The sequence below is a fragment of the Cricetulus griseus genome, chromosome 2 (assembly GCF_003668045.3).
Source record: "Cricetulus griseus strain 17A/GY chromosome 2, alternate assembly CriGri-PICRH-1.0, whole genome shotgun sequence".
Classification (NCBI taxonomy): Eukaryota; Metazoa; Chordata; class Mammalia; order Rodentia; family Cricetidae; genus Cricetulus; species Cricetulus griseus.
Window position 1 is genome coordinate 45,103,028 of NC_048595.1, and position 19,221 is coordinate 45,122,248.

Below are 19,221 nucleotides of genomic sequence, written 5' to 3' on the forward strand. Positions count from 1 at the left end.
AGTATTGGTAATATGGTAACAGGCATGAAAAACAGTGCAAGCATCAGGAAAATGCACAGACAAGGGGAGAGAGTATGGATACTATATACAGCACAGGCAAGCAGACAAAGCACAGACACTGGGAGATGATGTCATTGGTAAATAGCAAGCAAAAGGGAAAACCTTGCAGGTGAAGGGGATTAAAAAGGACTGATACCTACCCAGACCTGCGCTATCTAGCTACCGTCTTGTGGACTTATATTATCACCACTGGGCTCACCACTGGGCTCCCCAAATGGATCACTGGTGGAGGACGCCTGTGATCCATCAGGCTAGAACACAAGAAGATAACACTTTTTTTTCTCTCTTCAACAACTGAAAACATAAGGCAACTAACATTATATTCACGCGGCATATGTAACCAGTTAATTTACAGGAGGGCTGAAACTTCCGCAGAGGATGCCACCTCCCAGATGCGAGAGAGCTCCTAATAACTTTACAAAAGGTCAGTGTTTCTGGCTGATGCATCTGAGCATACAACAAAGTCCCTTCAGAGGCTGTTCGAACATCAGCTCTGTGCAACCATTCTCTTTTATGCTGGCATCCTCATATACTATGGGGAAATTTTAATTTTAAAGAAAAGTAGGGCAATCAGTAGGTCACTTACAGCCTCTTGTTCTTCGCTCTTGCTGGGACTTTCAAAGCCTTCTTCAAAGATGTCATCTGGGTTCGGATCACTGGCATGGGATGCTGATGATTTAGATGGAGAGCTCTGCCTAGGGGCTGGGGTTGGAGCTATGCCGAAAGAGGAAATGTTAAGAATTATAAGCCACAACCATTTATATCCCGCAGAGGTATGTGGGGCCCCGTTATATTTGAGTCAAGTCTCCCCTTTCCCCATCTCAGGTCAAATCTATGCACCTGAATTTGTCCCACGGTTATTCAGGAATGCCAGTCATTGAACCCTACAGGACAGTGACTGAATCAGGAACTCTGAACAACTCCTATAGTGCTTCTGACACATGAGCAAGCTGCAAGCTGCTAGGTAATGCTGACTTTCTCTTTTTAGCAGAAGACACATTTTTTTTGAATGACTTTCGTAGATCAGTCACTGTTAGAAAATGTAAGGGCAATAGTCCCCAAACTTGTAAAGCTTCGTTGAGATAGAGGTTACCTATGTTTTCCTGAAAACTGGAGATTGCTAATACCTTCATGGCAACTGCTAAACCAGGCTTTGCATTCTTGCAAACACTCAGTGTTTAATAAGCACAGGCAACAGCAAGCTTGTTGTGAAAAATATGCACTTGCCGCTATGACCTAGAGGTTTCAACTACAGATGACACTGGAAGCTTTTCCTTTAACTTAGCATAGGAAACTCTGGTCACTGGCTTAGTCCCCAGGTATCCAGTGACTGAATAGGTGAATAGCGATGCCATTGATAAGCGCTCCCTGTCACACTGTTCCAGACCTTAGCAAAATCTGGTACTTTATAAGTGAGTGAATGATTGCAAAAGTTAGTGTTGATCTTTTGCCTCACAGGCACAATTTCCAGCTCCTTTATCATTCACAATATGCCAACGAGGCTAACACTGACCAAGCTCTTTCCCTTCATTATGAAGTATTACACACTTCCTTCAGGTGTTCGGAGCCAGAGTCCAGAAGAGCAAGGGCAAGCACTCACATTTACACAGGTATGAGTAGGACCTATGGGACGGCACAGATATATCTAACACTATTCAGTCTTTTCTATTCAGAGTGTTTTTGTTCTTATGTTTTGTTTTTTGAATAACTAATCTCTTGCTCACATCTTGAAGGAATGCTGACAGAGAAGAGGATACAAAAACTGACCTTACTTATTTTCTGTAAGATAAAACATGTATATCTTGTTTTGTGAGTTGACTCCACTAGGTTTAATGCTATAGACAGACACATTGCTGAGTGAGTAATATCAACTTAATTGGGTTCTGAATTGTGCTTGGAGTGGCTTATTGCTTACAAAAGGCAGAGAATTCAGGCCGAGCCATCAGTCCTAACAGTATACTGCTCTCACTTCCCCTGTCAAACCAATGGGAACCCAGCTAGAGTTTATTTGCACAAGCTTCTCAGTTGTCACAAGGCTTTGCAGAGCACTTTAGTGTTTGATGGCCAGGTTTTCTCAAGGTGGGTGGTTATTTTGCCTTCCAGGTGACATTGGCAATGCCCCCTGACTGCCATGAGTAGAAGAAAAGGATGAAGATGCTGTTTACATCTGCTTGGGCAGAAGCTAGAGTGCTGCTAAGTACTTACACCACATGTGACAGCCTCCTACAACACATCTGTCCCCAAATGTCAGCAGGGATACACTGGCAAAACCTTCCTCCCAAGGACAGTTATGGTGAAATGGCCTTTTGGGCAGTCTATTTTATTCTCTACAACCTTTCCTAACATCTGTATGTGCCAGGCACCCTGCTAGTATTCTGAGAAATGTGGGGATGATGGCAAGACAGTCCCTGTCCTCAAAGAACTTCCTTGTTTGTAGGCAGCCCATGGTTCATTGAAAAATGAGACTTGTGCTTTTAAAAGCACATGTTCATTTATGCATGACTGTTATTTCTTTAGCATTTCATTTTTTATTCATTATTTTTTATTGAAACCCCATGGATTAGAATTAATAGAAATGCCTTGGCTATGTAGCACCCATGGCCTGAGTGCAAGGCCTTCATTTTCAGAACAGCATTCTGAACCTGGCTGAATGACACAATCTAATTGTATTCACATTAGATTTTTTTTTGACAATTCATGGTATTGGCCATCCAGTGATCCGTATCACCGGTGACAGTAATGAAAACGCCAAAGTCATTGTACTATGAGCCATTTCTTTCCCCTTATCAATTGTCAAGGCACAGGCTGAGTCACTGGAACACTTTTTCTGATTGTGTCTGACAAGCACATGCGTGCTCAAGTGTGTCTGGATCCCGACTCGTCAACAAGCTTTCTATTTTTGGTGTTTGCAGTGGGAAAAGTAAGTGGAAGCAGCATCCCCAAATGCTAAGGCCAGAAGGAAGCTGCTGCTCCTACAAGGGATCCAGAGACTCAGAGCAATGGCTTGATTTGTCTTAAGACACAGCTTGCCATGATGGAGCCAGCACTAGAAAACTGACCCAGGAGCCTGTACAATCTCCTGACTAAGATCCCAATGATGAATATTCTTCCATGTTACAATGCCTTTAAACAACTGGCTTTACAGAGTTAAGAACCACAAAGTCCATGGAGGTAAAACTTACTCAAAAGCACACAGTCAATGGGAATAAAGAGAACTCCTTGTTCCCAGTCAAGGCTGTCTATCCTCATTCTATCTACTCATTCTACCTACCTACCTATCTATCTATCTATCTATCTATCTATCTATCTATCTATCTATCTATCTATTATATATCTACTATCTATCTATCTACTATCTATCTACATTCTATCTACTATCTATCTACATTCTATCTACTATCTATCACTCATTCTACTGAGTGACAATCATCAGGCTCTGATATGAACTCATGGCTATAAGCTCTGTTTCTAAATTTAATTTCATTATTGTGTGTGTGTGTGTGTGTGTGTGTGTGTGTGTGTGTGTGTACATGGAGGTCAGAAAATAACTTTCGGGAATCACTTCTCCCCTTCTACTGTGAGTTCTAGAGATTGAACTTAGGTCTTCAGGCTCACTGGTAAGCATCCTCACCTTCTGAGACTTTTCTGGCCCCTTGTTTCTGCTTTAAAAAAACGACATTTCTTTTCATTTTAGTAAGCCATGCTAAAATGTGTATGCCATAGGCTAATACATACATGAATCACAAATGAACATATTAACCAAGCCATAAGAAGCACAGTGATGGGCTGGAGAGATGGCTCAGAGGTTAAGAGCATGCTTTTCCAGAGGTCCTGAGTTCAATTCCCAGCAACCACATGGTGGCTCACAACCATCTGTAATGAGATCTGGTGCCCTCTTCTAGTGTGCAGATATACATGGAAGCAGAATATTGTATACATAACAAATAAATAAAATCTTTAAAAAAAACAAAAAGAAGCACAGTGATGTTGTGTGCAGTGTACCTCATTGTGTACTATTGTCTGTGAACCTTACTGCCATTATCTGTCACACATATCTAGGACAACTTGGTATCAATGTTATGTAAAAAGAGAGCTAGAGAATGAGGTGGGGGTGTGTGCCAAAACTGGTAGCCAAGTTGGTCGCTATGGGAACTGTTATCAGTAGTATCAACAAGCTTGAGATGCAAGTGAGATAAGACTCTGACTCCAGTAGCTTAGTTACCAGAAAAAAAGGCATTCTACTTATCGAAAGGACACTCACGTGAATTTGTGGACGGTGTGGTGGAAGTCACAGGCGTCAAATTCAATTGGGAGATATCAAAGTCATCACAGTCATCTGTATCTTGTGCCACCCCGACTTTGTTGAAGTAACTGGAGAAGGCCTCTGAGGTACAGGTCAGGGAGGGCTGGTCAGGCTTACGGGAGGGCACTGGTGGAGGCTGGACCATCTGGAAATCCTTAAACATTTCCTTCCCCATTTTCTGCCTGGGCTTGTCACTCTGTGGACTTGACCTGGCAGAGTCATTCGTGCCTGGGACGGTTGCAAGGGGGGTGAGGGGACCTTGGAACATGGCAGCTGGTAAAGGCATAACAGTTTGTGTGGGCATGAAGGCGGCTGGCGGGAACTGCCCGGCCACAGTAGGCCAGGGTTGCTGGGTGGTAGGAAAGAGACCTGGCTGGCCCCATGCGATGGGTTGAGCTCCTGGCATCACCTGAGCAACGGGTGGCTGAGCACCCATGGCGATCTGCTGTTGAACGAGGGGCTGCTGGCCCCAGAAGGATGGGAGGACGGCGCCCATAGCGACATAACCTGGAATGGGAGAGAGGAGGTTCAGGCATCCCAGAGAAGAAAAATCTATGGATCTGAATGATTGACAGATATGTACTGCCCATTTACAGTGAAGAAGCGGAGGTCTGGCTTTTCACCTCAGCCTCTGAAGTTCTAACATTCAGAGTTTCACATGCTGCCCTGTGACTGAGAAACTTAATGAAAGTTAGGTCTCACACAGCTTCAGCAATTGAGACTGTTCTCAGTTGACCAAGAAAAGGCAAAGTAAAAACACAGGCAAGGCTGCCTTCCACTGATACACTCCAGCTCCTGAACTATGAAATTTGGGAAAGTAAAGCAATGGTAAGAATGCTATTATTATTCCCCAACTCAAGCTGTGTTTCACTCCCTATTTGTGACCTTCCCCATGAGAGGTTCTCCTGGTGCCCCTCTAGAAGAAGGTAGATGTCCTGAGGTCAGGAGGCTTATGTCTTTCTCATGTGGTTATCCTAAGTCCTAGCATAGTCTGGCCTCTGTAAATTCTCACTGTGTGTCAGGTGCAGTCATCCGCACCTTGAATATAGAATTACATTAGCCTTTAGATCATCACATTGAAATAGAAGACGATGTATGCCCATCTTATAGATAAGGACCTGGAGCACTATGGATGTTAAATCCCTATAGGTTGCATGGCCCAATGTTCCATATCCTCACAAAATCTCTGCAAGTTAGATACTATGATGTCCATTTAGGCATGAGGGAAACTGATGCTCAGAGAGGAAAGGCAAATTTGCTTAGGGTCACACAGCTTGCACAAGGTAGGTTCAGGAGGTGAGTCCCTCTCTAGTCAGTATTCTCTTCCTTGTGTTACATGCTTACGTCCAGATGGCCAAAACCTATTTCAGGTATTTCACAGTCACTGGGCCTAGGCTACCATGGGATGTGTCAGCACACTTTGGATCTAATGGAAATTCTTACATACTTTCAGTGGCCCACATATTGGCCACTTACATGGACACCTTAGCCCAAGAGACAAGTGGCCATTCAGTCATGGCAGAGGGTAGAAAAGCTAGCTTTCCCAGAGAAGCACTTTAATGGCTGCCACAGTGAAGCTACAGGTATAGTACACTGATATCAGAACAAAAAAGGGAGAGGACTCAGGGTATCCTAGCAACATCTAAAGGGATGATGGACAGGTGCTGTGGTAATGATAACATCATGGTTCCTATCAGTAACTCTGGTGGGCCCACAGTGATTGTGTACACAGCACCTTGTTTTGGTCCCAGATTATAATGCCCCTCAACAGGTTGATTCAGGGTGAAGTTGACAATCAAAGTCTGGTCATTTCTATACCTTCCTGCCATGCTGCCCCAGGAAGAAACTCTAGACAGGACACAAGGACTTCTTGATGGTGAATCTAACCAGCATTAAAGACCTTTAAACGATGAAACATATATCTTAACAGACAAGTCCAATTGTACTGGGCATGAGGGATACTGTTCAAACTTCAGATTTGTTCACATTGCTTCATCTGTTACCTACTAATTCAGTGACTTGACCAACACACTAAGTAACAAGTGGGCCACTTGTTTCTGATGTACTTTGACATAACTAAATTATTCTCAGAGGGATTGCCCTCAGGAATAAAGAGGAAATTTGTGAAACGTTTTTTAATTAATTTTTTTGTTTATTTTATATATCAACCATAGTTTCCCCTCCTTTCTCTACTCCATTCCCTCCCACCACCTCCTTCCTACCCTTCCCATCTACTCTTCAGAAAGGGTAAGGCCTCCTATGGAAGTCAACAAAGTATGGCATTTCAGGTTGAGGCAGGACCAAGCACCCTCCCCTCCCTGCCATCAAGGCTGAGCGAGGCATCACCCATAGTGAATAGGTTCTGAAAAGGCAGCTCATGCACCAGGGACAGATCCTGGTCCTACTGCTTGGGGACCCACAAACAGAGAAAGCTATATAACTGTCACCCACATGCAGAGGGCCTAGGTCAGTCTCATGATGTTGGTCTAGAGCCCATGAGCTCCCATGGGCTGTTTCTGAGGGTTTCCACATCATGTTCTTGATGCCCCTTGCTCATATAATCTTGCCTCCCTCTGTTCAACTGGACTCTTGGAACTCAGCCCAGTTTGGCTGTGGATCTCTGCATCTGCTTCCATCAGTTACTGGGGGAAGGTTCTATAATGATAATTAGGGTATTCACCAATCTGATTACAGGAGAAGACCATTTCAGGTACCCTCTCCACTAATGCTAGGAATCTTAGCTGGGATCACCCTTGTGGATTCTTGGGAGTTTCCCTGGTACCTGGTTTCTCCCTAACTCTGGAGAGGGAGAGCAATGAAAGAGGTATCTTGATAGAGGGAGCCATTCTGGGGTTAGAGAGAAACCTGTGGGATGTTTTAGTTGTTGTGGTAACTACAGGGAAACCTGGGGACTCATGGCATTTAAGAAGTCACCAGCATTTATAGCAGACATCTTATAATTTGTAAGACCAGTGCACAGGACAATGAACGATTCCACTCTCTGTTTATGAATGGGTAAACCTAGATGGACTGAATGGCTCAGAATTTCAGTTTCTTTGCACAGTCAACACCTATGATTTCCCATGAATGAAACAAGTGTGCACACTCAAGGAAAACTATATTTCATTTCATGTGGAACATTCAAGAGTGTTTTGGAAAATAGTGGCCACAGATAGAAACACTTCTCATGGAGGCTGGTCTCAGTCTGTATTTTCAGCTGTAGCTTTTCCTGGTGACTCTATTATCAGGTAAGATCATTCCATTACTCATCATGTCCTGTAGTATGGTCATGCCTAAGTATTTCTAAATTGAAATACATGCTTTTATTATAAATCACTTCTCATTTCAATTCCATACTATCAGTATGACATTATACTGATTAAAAATGGTGTTGGAACATTATGCTATTATCTAGGAGTTTCAACACTGCAGATATTTGTTATAAAAAGAATGATCCAGGCTTCACAAGTGGTGACTTATCCGGGGACCCTGCAGTGACCCCAGTGACTCCATTGGCAATTTTAGTGAGAGAGTTTCTACCCAGACACACCACCATCTTCCTTCCCACTTCTCTTCTAAAATGCAGATGCATCTGTTCTTTGATGATGGGTTATAACCTAAGAAAAGCCACAGTAAACTCAAGGGACTGCAGGGTCTAACCTACTGGACGGCTTAGCTGCCCAGTACATTGCGGAATGACCTTTTAACCTTGCGATTGCATAGCTGACTAGGAGCTACAGCTCCCTGTGGCTGTCCAGCATCTACAGAGAGCACTGAACCAGATATTGTTACCCTGGGGAAAGATCAACATTCACAGTGTGGTTTCTACTGAACGCATACTGCCATCATATAAACACAAAGAAAGAAATCCTAAGGAGGAGCGTTCTGCACCACAACTTAGGGGTCTGTGTGGCACTTCGATGTCTTGAACATAAGGCTCCGACAAGGCTTGGTTCACGAGCACCAGCTGGTGTATGCATCAAGAGGATGGACATCTTCACCGTATTTTCCTAAGAGTGCACTGTAAGATCCACAAGCACTGTGATCTCTGATGATTCCACTGCTGGTGGCAGCCCCCACCCCATATTTTCTTTCTTTTTTTTCCCACAGGGAGCTAACAGATGGGCTATGCACAATTTTTGGGAGAGAGCTATTAGCATGTCTCTCTGGCTCCAAGCCATCTGCTCCAGACCAAAGTATAATATTCAGAAGAGAGAAAGGCAGCTTTGGGTAATTGGTACCATGTTGGGGAGTTTACAGATCTTTTTCAATTTTCCTCATTGGGGGAAAGGAGCAGCCTGAGAGCTTTCTAGCCACAGGCCTTAGGCATGCCTGAAGGGGTACCTCAGCACCAGGACTAAGGCAGCATTGGTCTTAGAGAGCAGCTTCATGGCATCCACTGCAGCCGTCCAACAACTTGTTGGCTGCACACCTCTTAGTATGTGCAGCAGTAGAAGAATGAGGTACCAAGGAACATCTGTTTGTGTCACAAAGTTCAGGTAATACAAACCTCTTTGCTGCTAGCTAACTGCATTCCCACTTTGCAGTTAGACACCCCTACCTATGATTGAAGAAAGGAAAACAAAACCAGACTAAACTATAAGAAACACATGGAAAACAAAGGGTCTCTGTATTTGTATAAAACTTGTATGGCACCTCCTGGCTACATTGACTTATTTGACTCATTCATTCATGCAAAAATATCCATGTTGGATGCCTGGCTCTAATTCAGTCTCTAGAGATGCAGAAAAGAACAAAACATTAACTTCCCCTTTTGGGGAGAGTAGATCTTTGTAGTAAACCTCTCTGGTAGCTATTATCACTCTCTGTTTAATATGTATGCCTAAATTCTTCTTCCATGAGGACATGGTTTGCACCAGCCAGTTATATGATTAGAAAAGTATGGACCCCTGATGAGAAGCAGGTACCATCCACAGAGCATCCTAAAAGCACATTTCTGGGCAACATTACAAAGGTCTTCTACAAGATACTACTCACAAGGCTCTCAGATCTGGGAGGTCAAATCATCACCCTCCAATTTACAGGTAAGGGTCTAAGCTCAGCAGAGATCAGGCTGGGTAGTCTGCAGCTGCTTGGTGGCAGAGCCTATGTTCTGCAGTCCACCCAAGCTACCTCTGCCATGAGTAGTCAAAAGAATAAAGACCTAAACTTTACTATGTGCATTAAAAGATTCCAGAAAGTGCCTCTGCCTCTTGAGAGCTGGGGTGGAAGGTGTGTGCCACCACCACCTGGCAACAATTTTATATTTCATTAAAAATTATGGGGGCTGGAGAGATGGCTCAGAGGTTAAGAGCACTGACTGCTCTTCCAGAGGACCCGAGTTCAATTCCCAGCAACGACATGGTGGCTCACAACCATCTATAACAAGATCTGGTGCCCTCTTCTGGTGTGCAAGCATGAATGCAGATAACATAATAAATAAGTAAAATCTTTTTTAAAAAATTATTTAAGATCTCAATTCAAAGCCAGGCGGTGGTGATATACATCTTTAATCCCAGCACTTGGGAGACAGAGGCAGGCGAATTTCTGGGAGTTCCAGGGTAGCCTAGTCAACAGAGCTAATTCCAGGAATAGTCAGGGCTACACAAAGAGAAACCTTGTCAGGAAAAACAACCCCCCCCCAAAATCTGATTCAAAACATTATTAAAAATGGAAAAGAAATATCCTTCTATCTGTAGTCTATCAGAAATTTTGCTCTAAGAAGGCAATTTAAAGTTTTTTAAATGAATGTATAATTCTTCTAATGTTGAACCATTTCTTATTATTGAAAATATTTCTATCCATAATGTATTACTACTATAAATACAGTATTTTGGCTTTGAGTTTGAAAAAAATTCTAGGAAGATTAAAAAAAAGATAGGGTAGGATAGGGTATATGTCCTTTGACTTTCATAATACAGAGCTTTCATAATACAGAGTATTTCATAATACTTTCATTATTACAGAGCTGTAATAATAAAATAATAACAGCCTATTCCACACTGAGTACCTACAATGCACCAGCATTTTCCAAGGTGCTTAATTATCTCATTTTGTTATCATGATATTGATACAAGGAATTGTTTCCCAATCCAGGTATGAAGACGAAATTTTGCCTCTGACAGATTATCTGCCCCAACATCTAAAGCCGGGATCCAAGACTTGTCAGGAGCTTTGGAAGTCCTCAGCAGTCAGCTAGACTTTGTGGGACTGGTCTACTTCTTGACCTTGTCTCCTATTGCTGGCTAGATAGGTAATTTGTACAAGGTAGATGGAGGTACAACAGCTGGTGACATTTAAATACCAGTTAAAGACGGGAAGGCTCAGATTATCACCATCTAAGGACTACCCTCAAGTGTATTTTATGTGAAGACAGAATGCAAAAATACACCAACACAAATTAATTTTAGACTTATGCTCTGAAAGCTGATCAGATTTTTTTCAAGATTCCAAAGAGATAGCATTTTGAAGACATATAGCTGGTTAAGCAGTAGGAGGCTACACTCTTGACGCTGTCTTGGGAAAAAGCAGAGTAGTACTGTGTCTAACCAAGATCTCCAGGGCATTTGCAGTCAAATACAAGTGCAGGGGGAGGCATTAAACCACACCTAGGGCCATCTTGTCCTTTAAAGAGAAGACTATGGAAGTAGGAAGGGTCAAACTTCCTCCCCCTGCCTGGAGCACCCTGAACCAGGAAACTTGTCTGCTTCCTTGGCCCTTCACCCTCTTGATGTTGCCTGACTTAAGACAGCCTCTTGACTACACATTCTTTGGCCAGGACTCTGGTGTTCAGCCTCTGCTCTATGCATCTTTTCATCCCCATAACTCTCATATTCTAATGTTTGTACAACTGATCTATACTATGGCTTATCACCCCAGCTAGAGGGTAGACCTCTATTTCACTGCTGTATCCCAAGCTCCTGGAACAGAAGCTGGCATATAGTGGATACTCAGTGAATACTTGTAGAGTAAGCACACCTGAAGATTAGGAAGTGTAGGGTCTAGCACTGTTCTCATTGATCTTGGTAGACAAAGCAATGGGGACAAAGCATGGTATATGGTGATAAGGCTCAAGAGCAGGCATATTCCTGCCATTCATATTTTAAATGACACATTCTATTTTACCATTCTCTAGATTTTAATGTCCATTTTATACTCAGAAAATAACTCATCACCACTATCCCATTTTGGAGATGACTAAAACATTCAGCTGGGGGAGGGGCACTTGGAAATGAATACATTTCTAGGTTGCCTATAGATACTAAGCTATAAGTCAAGGGCAGTCGCTATCAACTTTATTGCTTTTAAAAGTTTGTGATCATCGTTACACTCAAGAGGAGGAGCTGTATTCCAGAACAGGCTATGAATTTTTAATTTACATACAATAACAGCAAGGTTTATATTTAGTATCAAGAATTTGCTTCTAACACTATATAATTAAAATTAATTATTTACATAAAAAATCACAAGCAGATATGTATTCTGAAATATTCAAGCTCTCATTTGCTGTTTACAAGAATAAAGCCAAGAAAGAAATAATGAGCCTCCAACTCAGATAACATAGGTAGAGGAAAATGCAATACTCCTTTAGGATCCCAGAGAGTTAAAAGAACTAAACTCTCCCATCAGTGGCCCTTTCCAAGAACGACCTAGCTACCTGGGTGGCTGATTATCATGAACATAAAGTATAACCCCTGGGATGCTACTCATTTCTAACTTACATGCAGTACTGTGATCACAGGTATTTTTACCCTGTTGTAAATACAGTCTACACATTTCAAAGAATACTTGGAAAATAAAGACACTTTCTAAATCTCTAAAAAAGATTCTCATTTAACCACTAGAAGTTCACCATTGTCCTATATGGCTCTCTGTATAGGTGGGAGACCTCTCTTTCCTTAATCCCAGCAAGAATTTAAGAGGTATGTCTCCTCTCTCCTTCAAATCATCTTCCCTGCCTCTGGCTGAAGTAAGGGAGAGAAAACAGACTTGTACTGATTTGCATGTCTGTGAGCATGATGCCATGTTTTCCCAACAACCCTGAGTCTGGAATTTCCCAGGTGGCACCAACATCCACAGCTTTGTGTTTGACCACTTGACCACAGACATGGCTGTCTCATGTCTCTTGATGAGTCACAGGCGAGAAAAGTGCTCCCTAGGCATTCTACCAGTATTTGGTGCTGGATCTGTTAGTTGTCTGAGTGAGAGCTACAGGCAGTAGGAGGGAGGATGGTGACCTTACCTGAGGGTACAGCAGCAGTGCCAAAAGACACAGAGCCAAACACATCTGCACTCCCCGGAAGCGTCTGGGATGACGACGGGAGAAAGGCATCACCTGGGGTTGCTGGAGTCTGCCAGACAGAGAGGGGCAAGGGAACAGACGCATGAGAGCTGCTCAGCAGTCCACATAGATGGAGGGAGTGGGAGTGAAGAGAGCACTGCTGCAAGGAGACGCAGTCCAAGTCACTTGTGTGCTTCACAGACGGTGGGTTGGGAACAGAAACGTTATCTTATCCCCCTTCCCTCCAGAGCTGCAGTGAGGACTAAATGAAACCATGCACTTAAATGATTATTTTTCTTAAGTTTTCTTAAGTACCACACATAGGCATAGAGTCGATGCTCAACACATGATGGCCAGTATGATAATTCAATTGAGTCCCTATCTCTGGGGATTTTCAGGCCACCAACTTATTTCACCATATATGCCTTTCACCACTTGCAAGTGGTCAATTCAATCTGAACGCTACTGTATTCTCAGTTTAGAGCTTGTCATTGATTAGGTGGTCAGCAAAGAGTCGGCCAAATAAACAAATCTTGGTGAGTGGATGGTCTGTAGGCCTATGTGTCCTGGAGCCTTGCATACTCTTGCTTGAACCTCCCACTTGCAAAAGAGAAGGAAATATTTTCACGATGACAACAACAGCAGGGTGTCTGGGAACTTCTAGCACCAACTTCTGGCCTAAGCTGGAGCTCCAGGAAAGGTCAGATGCATACTGGGTAAGGGGAGATTTACCAATAAGAACATCCACACCTGTTAACAGGAGGCTTTTGCCTACAGAGTGTAAGCTGCTTGATGCTATAATATCTTTGTTGGTCCCTGCCCCCCTCCATTTGAACAGACTGGGGCAAGCAATTAATCCTGAAACCATGGCAATTAGACAGGGCCATTTTTAGACCATCAGCTTCCGGGACGAGTGGCATTGTTTTGGGGATTACTAAACATCCATTTGGATGGCGCCTGGGTTCAGGGCCAGAAATGCAGCCCTGAGCTGCTGTGTTAAGCATTTTTGCACATAGTCAGAGCTGTTCCATTTCCCCTACAAGTCCTTCCTGGATCTCAGTTTGCTCATCTGTACAATGCAGGGGGTAAAGAAGGTGTTGGGTGCAGGGCAGCTGTGCCTGGATTCCCCAGTGGCAACTGTGGGCTGCAGGGTCTCAGGCCATCTGTCCTGGGTGGTGAGATCACAGCCCTTTCTCTGTGAGGTGCATCTCACCAATGAACCATAGCACTATGCCTCTGTTTGCACAACCGAGTGGTGCCCAGCAGAGCAGTCCATGACCAGCAGCTTCAGTTGGTGCAGCTGGGGCTGACTGCTCTCTCTCTCCACACCTCTGGGAAGCAGCTGGGGTGGGGGTGGCTGTGGCTGAAGATGGCATGCTGGCCGCTGCAGAGGCAGGATTGCTGGTGACAGTGTCCAGCACTAATGTGCTATTTTGCTTTGTTTTTAACTCAATTTTCTTCCACTTTCCCTTTCCTTTTGTACGTTCAAAGGAAGGCTCCATGCAATCTCAATCCTCTTGCAAGCAGTGCTCCAGATGCTGTTACTGAGGTGAGGCTGTGAAGCTGGGGTTTCATGAGTGGCTCTGGGAGGCACAGATCAGGGTTTACAAGGCTCAAAGGCAAGCCAGTGCACAGTGAACACAGAGTGAAGTGGGAGGGGAGAAAGGATGAGGTAGAAGGGGCTGCCCACTGTGCTGTGGGGGATCAGGTAGGTGATGACACATGCCCTCCCATGCTTCCTGCCATGTTGAGTTTCTTGTCCATATTCCCAACTCAACTCAGCTACTCGCTTTTGGTGGGCTCAAACTATGTATCTTTCCCATCTCCCTTCCTAGAGCCCGAAGAGCAAGCCACAATGTCCTGAGGTTGACGAATGCATTGAGTGCGTGATGTCATTTATTCCTCAAACCACAGATATTCATCCAAGTTCTTTCTCCTTCATAGTAAAGGAGACTTAGGTTTGGGAAGATTAGTTGAAATTTACCAGCCAGGCTCTCTCACCAAAGCCCAGACTGTGTCACTGTGTGGCTGGGGGAAAGGGGCCAGGCAGCAGGGTTCAGAGGGCAATGTATACTTACTGGGGGAGAGGTTATATCAGGAGGGGTGGACATGTCTCCAAAAAGTTCTAATTGGGTCACAGCCTGAAAAAGACACAGAGAGAATTGTGTAAGCAGGAGAGTGAATACTGCAGGGCTTGTTTTAAAACTTTATGTGAGAGTAGTCACCCTTCCCTCCATCACCATGTAAACGGTGAGGCCTTGTCGTTCACTGCTATACCTCATGGTACCACGGCAACACTCTTTGATAGAACCACAATCAATTTATTTCTCCATGTCCAGTTGTTTCTCTAGGTTTGTTGAGTGGCACCCAACTGCTATAAACAGTGTTAACAGCACTTTATCCTTATGCGCTATCAAATGCAGCCATGGACAGAAATGCAACCCTATGACAGGATATATTCTCTCAAGTGCAGAAACCACCCATTCAAAAGCCGCCCCCTATAGGAACAAGGGATGACTACATGGTCCTTTGTCAGTTAATACTCCCCACAACCCTAGCCCTGAGAGGTAGGAACCCTTATTCACATTTTCTGTAAAGGAACTGATTCACAGGGAGGTTACACCAGGGTCATCCAAGTCAGGATGTCGGGATTTGAATTTTCTAGACAGAGAGCATGCAGTCAAACATGCATTCCTCCCCAAAGTCTGTCTTTGGGATTAAAAAAAAATGTGGTTGATGAGAAGAAAACATTTCATTTAACACTAGGAAGGGCATCAAACCCAGCCCAGTATACACACTATCAATCACTCCTAGGAACTCCATCCCTACAGACACTGGACCATCCATCTTCCCGTCCATCATACAGGGTATGTGCAAAAGCCTGGCCAGAGAGCAGAAGAACCATTTTAAGATACACTTAGGAATTAATCTGCATACACTTTAGCTTCAGGGACCATAGGGATTCTTTGGCTAGGAACCAAATGTCCCTACTTAATTATGCAAAGCATATAATCACACACTTTGTGTGAACCTGTCCACTGAGCAAAAACTATTTCCCACTCATCTTCAGATCTTAAGTGAGGGCTTGTGATGCAGGTAACCATAAAACCCAGTTAACAGAAGGTACAGGAAGAAGTTGGCTGCCCTGCTTTTCTGGTCCCCCACAGACATTCATCTGTAGCTTGGTCATAGTTGGATCTACAGGATTCATATAAAAAATGGAATGATTGTTCATTCTGATGAGTTAGGCAGCTCTGAGTTCAGGAGAAGGCTCCAACATTTGGGTGTGTATGATGATTCTAACCATTCCAAGCACCTTCCAAGCTTCACTTCCTCAGAAGGATGATGGAATTGATAGTATCTCCTTATATGTTATATAGATTTATCATCCTTAATTTGAAAACACAAAACCTCAAATATTCCAAACCCCAAGCATTCTGAGTGTTCATAGAGGCCATGCATGGAAAACTCTATCTATACTTGATTCCCAGTAAGGGTCATGGTAAAAATGCTGGGACACTCAATACACCGTATGAAGCTATACCCAAGGAATGGGTAGAAGTATATACGAGGCAGAAAGGAATTTTGTGTAGGCTTTGGTTCAATCCCCAAGGTATGTCATTCTGAATATATGCCAACTTCAAATCCTAAAGCACATTTGGTCCTAAGCATTTCCAACAAGGGATGCTCACAATAGCAGGGCTTGTTTGTTCTCATACTTGGCTAAGGCTGGCTGAATGACACAAAAGACCCTTTTCCTTGACAAGAATGAAGCTCCATTGTGTGAGTTCCACTTCCATTCATTCCCCTTGGGCTCTCAGATTGAACTACAGTATCTGGCACACACAGTCTGTTTTGTTTCTACCCAAGTACACACCATTCTTCCCACAAATCTTGAAGACGAAATATGCTGCTGGACACTGCATGAGGTGTTAGGGGCATAGAAAGAACTGCCAAGTTCCAACTGCAGGTAATGACTGTATATTGGGGATGGCAGTCCACAGATGCAGATTCCTTCATGGTAACAGGACAGAGAGGAGGATGACCAAAGTCTTGGGGTGGGGGCAACTGGAACCTTGTCTACTAGGGGTAGGGAATTTAGTCAGAGTTTTTCAAGAGAAACAGCCTGTCTTCAAATGCTGCAGGAGAGGTACAGTTAACCTGGTGACAAAGAAGAGGAAGGACCCTGAGGACTCATGAAACTAAACTAGCCAGGAAGAACACTAGGGGAGGTGTTCAAGCTGTTTGGTGTTACCAGCATGAAACTCTGCAGGGAGAAGAGACAAACAAGGGGGCTGGGCAAGGCTGTAAAAGCACTTGTGTACATTTCCCAGTCTTCCTCACTGACTCTCTCCTAACAGCTCTCTTCTCACACTGTGACAATCCAGCAGCTGATGTGCACATGGTAGCTGGCATGTAGGGTGTGCTCCCCAATCTGGACTCTGCTATTTTCTTCTGCAAGCCTTCTTTGGCATGCCCACACATCTCACCTGACATAGTGAGGCCTACTCTTTGGTCCCTTCTTCTGCATAAAAGACTAGCTACTTAATGAATTCAACTGAGGCTTCTGGGCTTCCTGGAGTTTGGATCTCCATGCTTATAAAATGGCTCAGGACTATTTTCAGCATTGGGAAAATATTAAAATGAAGTTAATAATTAAGTCACACAATTTACATCTCAAATGTGTTGAACTCATGGCATACTTTTACTAACATCGTAAAGATAATTTATTGGCTAATTTTCTCCTTAAGCACAACTTTTAAAATAACCTTCTTTCTTGAGATATAGCCCTTCCTTTTGCCAAATGATTTTCACTCAAGGATTAAACGAGAAAAACATGGGGAGGCATAAAACATAGGCTGTTATTTCGTTTCATTGGATTTGCTGTTTAAATAGAACCCCGAGTTAATTAAATTTTATAGAAAAAGGGGGTTCTTGGGCCATAAAATTAAAAATAATCTGAATAACCACATATGATTGAGAATCAGGAACAGTATCTATTTTCACAGTCCTCCCCCATGTGAGCCCCAGCCACTTATTTGTAACCTAATAAACCATGTTCCATCTGAAAATACTGTCCTCATCCATCATTTTAAAGGCCTCAAGAGAATAAAGCTAAGAGTTCACATTTGTAAAACACTTTACAGCTCACAATAAGCTTTCCCATACATTATCATCATGTCTGACACTCCGTGAGCCCAGGAAAGTCAGCTCCATCATCACAGTCTGTCCTTTACAGATCGGTTAACTGAGGCTGAGGTGAGTGACCTGCTTGGGATCAGCTGGAGGGGGGAGCTTGGGGTACATTGCCCTGCAGAGCAACAAGACCCTTTTTCAATCCATCTGTTGATTCACCAAGCCCTTGTCAGCCTTGCTTAATGGTGGTAGTTAGCACTATGATATCTTCCCACCAGAAGCCAGGGTTCCCAAGAGACTTGCTATGCTGCCCACCCATGGGAGGTTATTTGCAGCTTCCATTCCAGGTGTCTGCTCACTATAGAGGGACCTACCCACCACACAAGCATTTCAAAGACCTTCTGTAGAGGTGTAGCTGTAAGTAGCAGATATGTTTCTTTTAGAAGATACTGGGTATTTTCCAGCAGTAGGTGGAATGATGCTGAGGCTGCCATGGCCAATGATGGAGATAAGGAACTGACAGGTTTAGGTCAAGCCCCTCAATATCTCCCTCAGGCCTGGTCCTGGCCTAGCCACTTTATTTTGAACAAGTGATAGTTTCCAAGGTATATAGAACACTGCAAAACTGTTGGTGCAAGGTAAGTCCCCTGGCCCTTCTTTCAACATAAGTAGTCCTAGAATCCCTCTGAGGGGACGTTTTGGTGGCACAATTGAAGAAGAATGAGATGTCATGGTTTGACTCCCACAACACATTCTCTCACAGGCTTGATCCCTATGTTTTGGGAACAGGAGATCCTGGGATTCTTTGGGAAATGATAGGGATTCTTATGCACGAGCTACTGTGCCGAGAACAGGGACACAGACCTGAGGATATCATGCTCCTGCCCCTATTTTCAGGAGCTGGCTGATTCACGGAAGGAAGGCAGACCTATACAGTCAGTTCATGCAGTGCTAACGAGGGCAGGGTATAGAGGATCTGAAAGGAAATCCATCTTCGGACTTCTGCATGAGCTCCTTCCACAGTCAGTCACTCTTTTCCACACTGCCTACTCACCTTTCTGTTAGGACACTAAGATTTTGTTGTATCCTCCTTCCCCTCCACCACCAAATGTCTGGAATGTGTTAGGAGGCCTCCAAAATACCGGATGAGTGAAACTAAGAGGTGCTATTTCTTTGCAATTCCCCTTCTCTCTCTCTCTCTCTCTCTCTCTCTCTCTCTCTCTCTCTCTCTATCTCTGTCTCTCTGTCTCTCTCTGTCTCTCTCTTCTCTCTCTCTCCTCTCTCTCTCCTCTCTCTCTCTCTCTCTCTCTCTCTCTCTCTCTCTCAGCTCCCAGTTTGTAAATACACTTTTACTATTGGACCTCACAGCATCTTTAGTTTTCCTGTTAACATTAAAATGGGCACCTACTGGAGCATCATGGAGTCAAAAAAATCGCCATTT

General features: G+C 43.7%; 1 protein-coding gene across 3 annotated transcripts in view; it reads right to left on the reverse strand.

Moving 5' to 3' along the window:
• Nucleotides 1–215: 215 nt before the first annotated feature.
• Nucleotides 216–19,221, reverse strand: part of Dab1 (DAB adaptor protein 1) — a 234,981-nt gene continuing 215,975 nt past the window's right edge. For all 3 annotated transcript variants that reach the window (XM_035438949.1, XM_035438948.1, XM_035438947.1), the window contains 5 exons: nucleotides 14,723–14,785; nucleotides 12,606–12,714; nucleotides 4,322–4,870; nucleotides 647–774; nucleotides 216–311 (listed from right to left, as the gene is read on the reverse strand). In XM_035438949.1, the coding sequence (XP_035294840.1) occupies nucleotides 216–311; nucleotides 647–774; nucleotides 4,322–4,870; nucleotides 12,606–12,714; nucleotides 14,723–14,785 (945 nt within the window). The remainder of the gene's footprint in view (nucleotides 312–646; nucleotides 775–4,321; nucleotides 4,871–12,605; nucleotides 12,715–14,722; nucleotides 14,786–19,221) is intronic.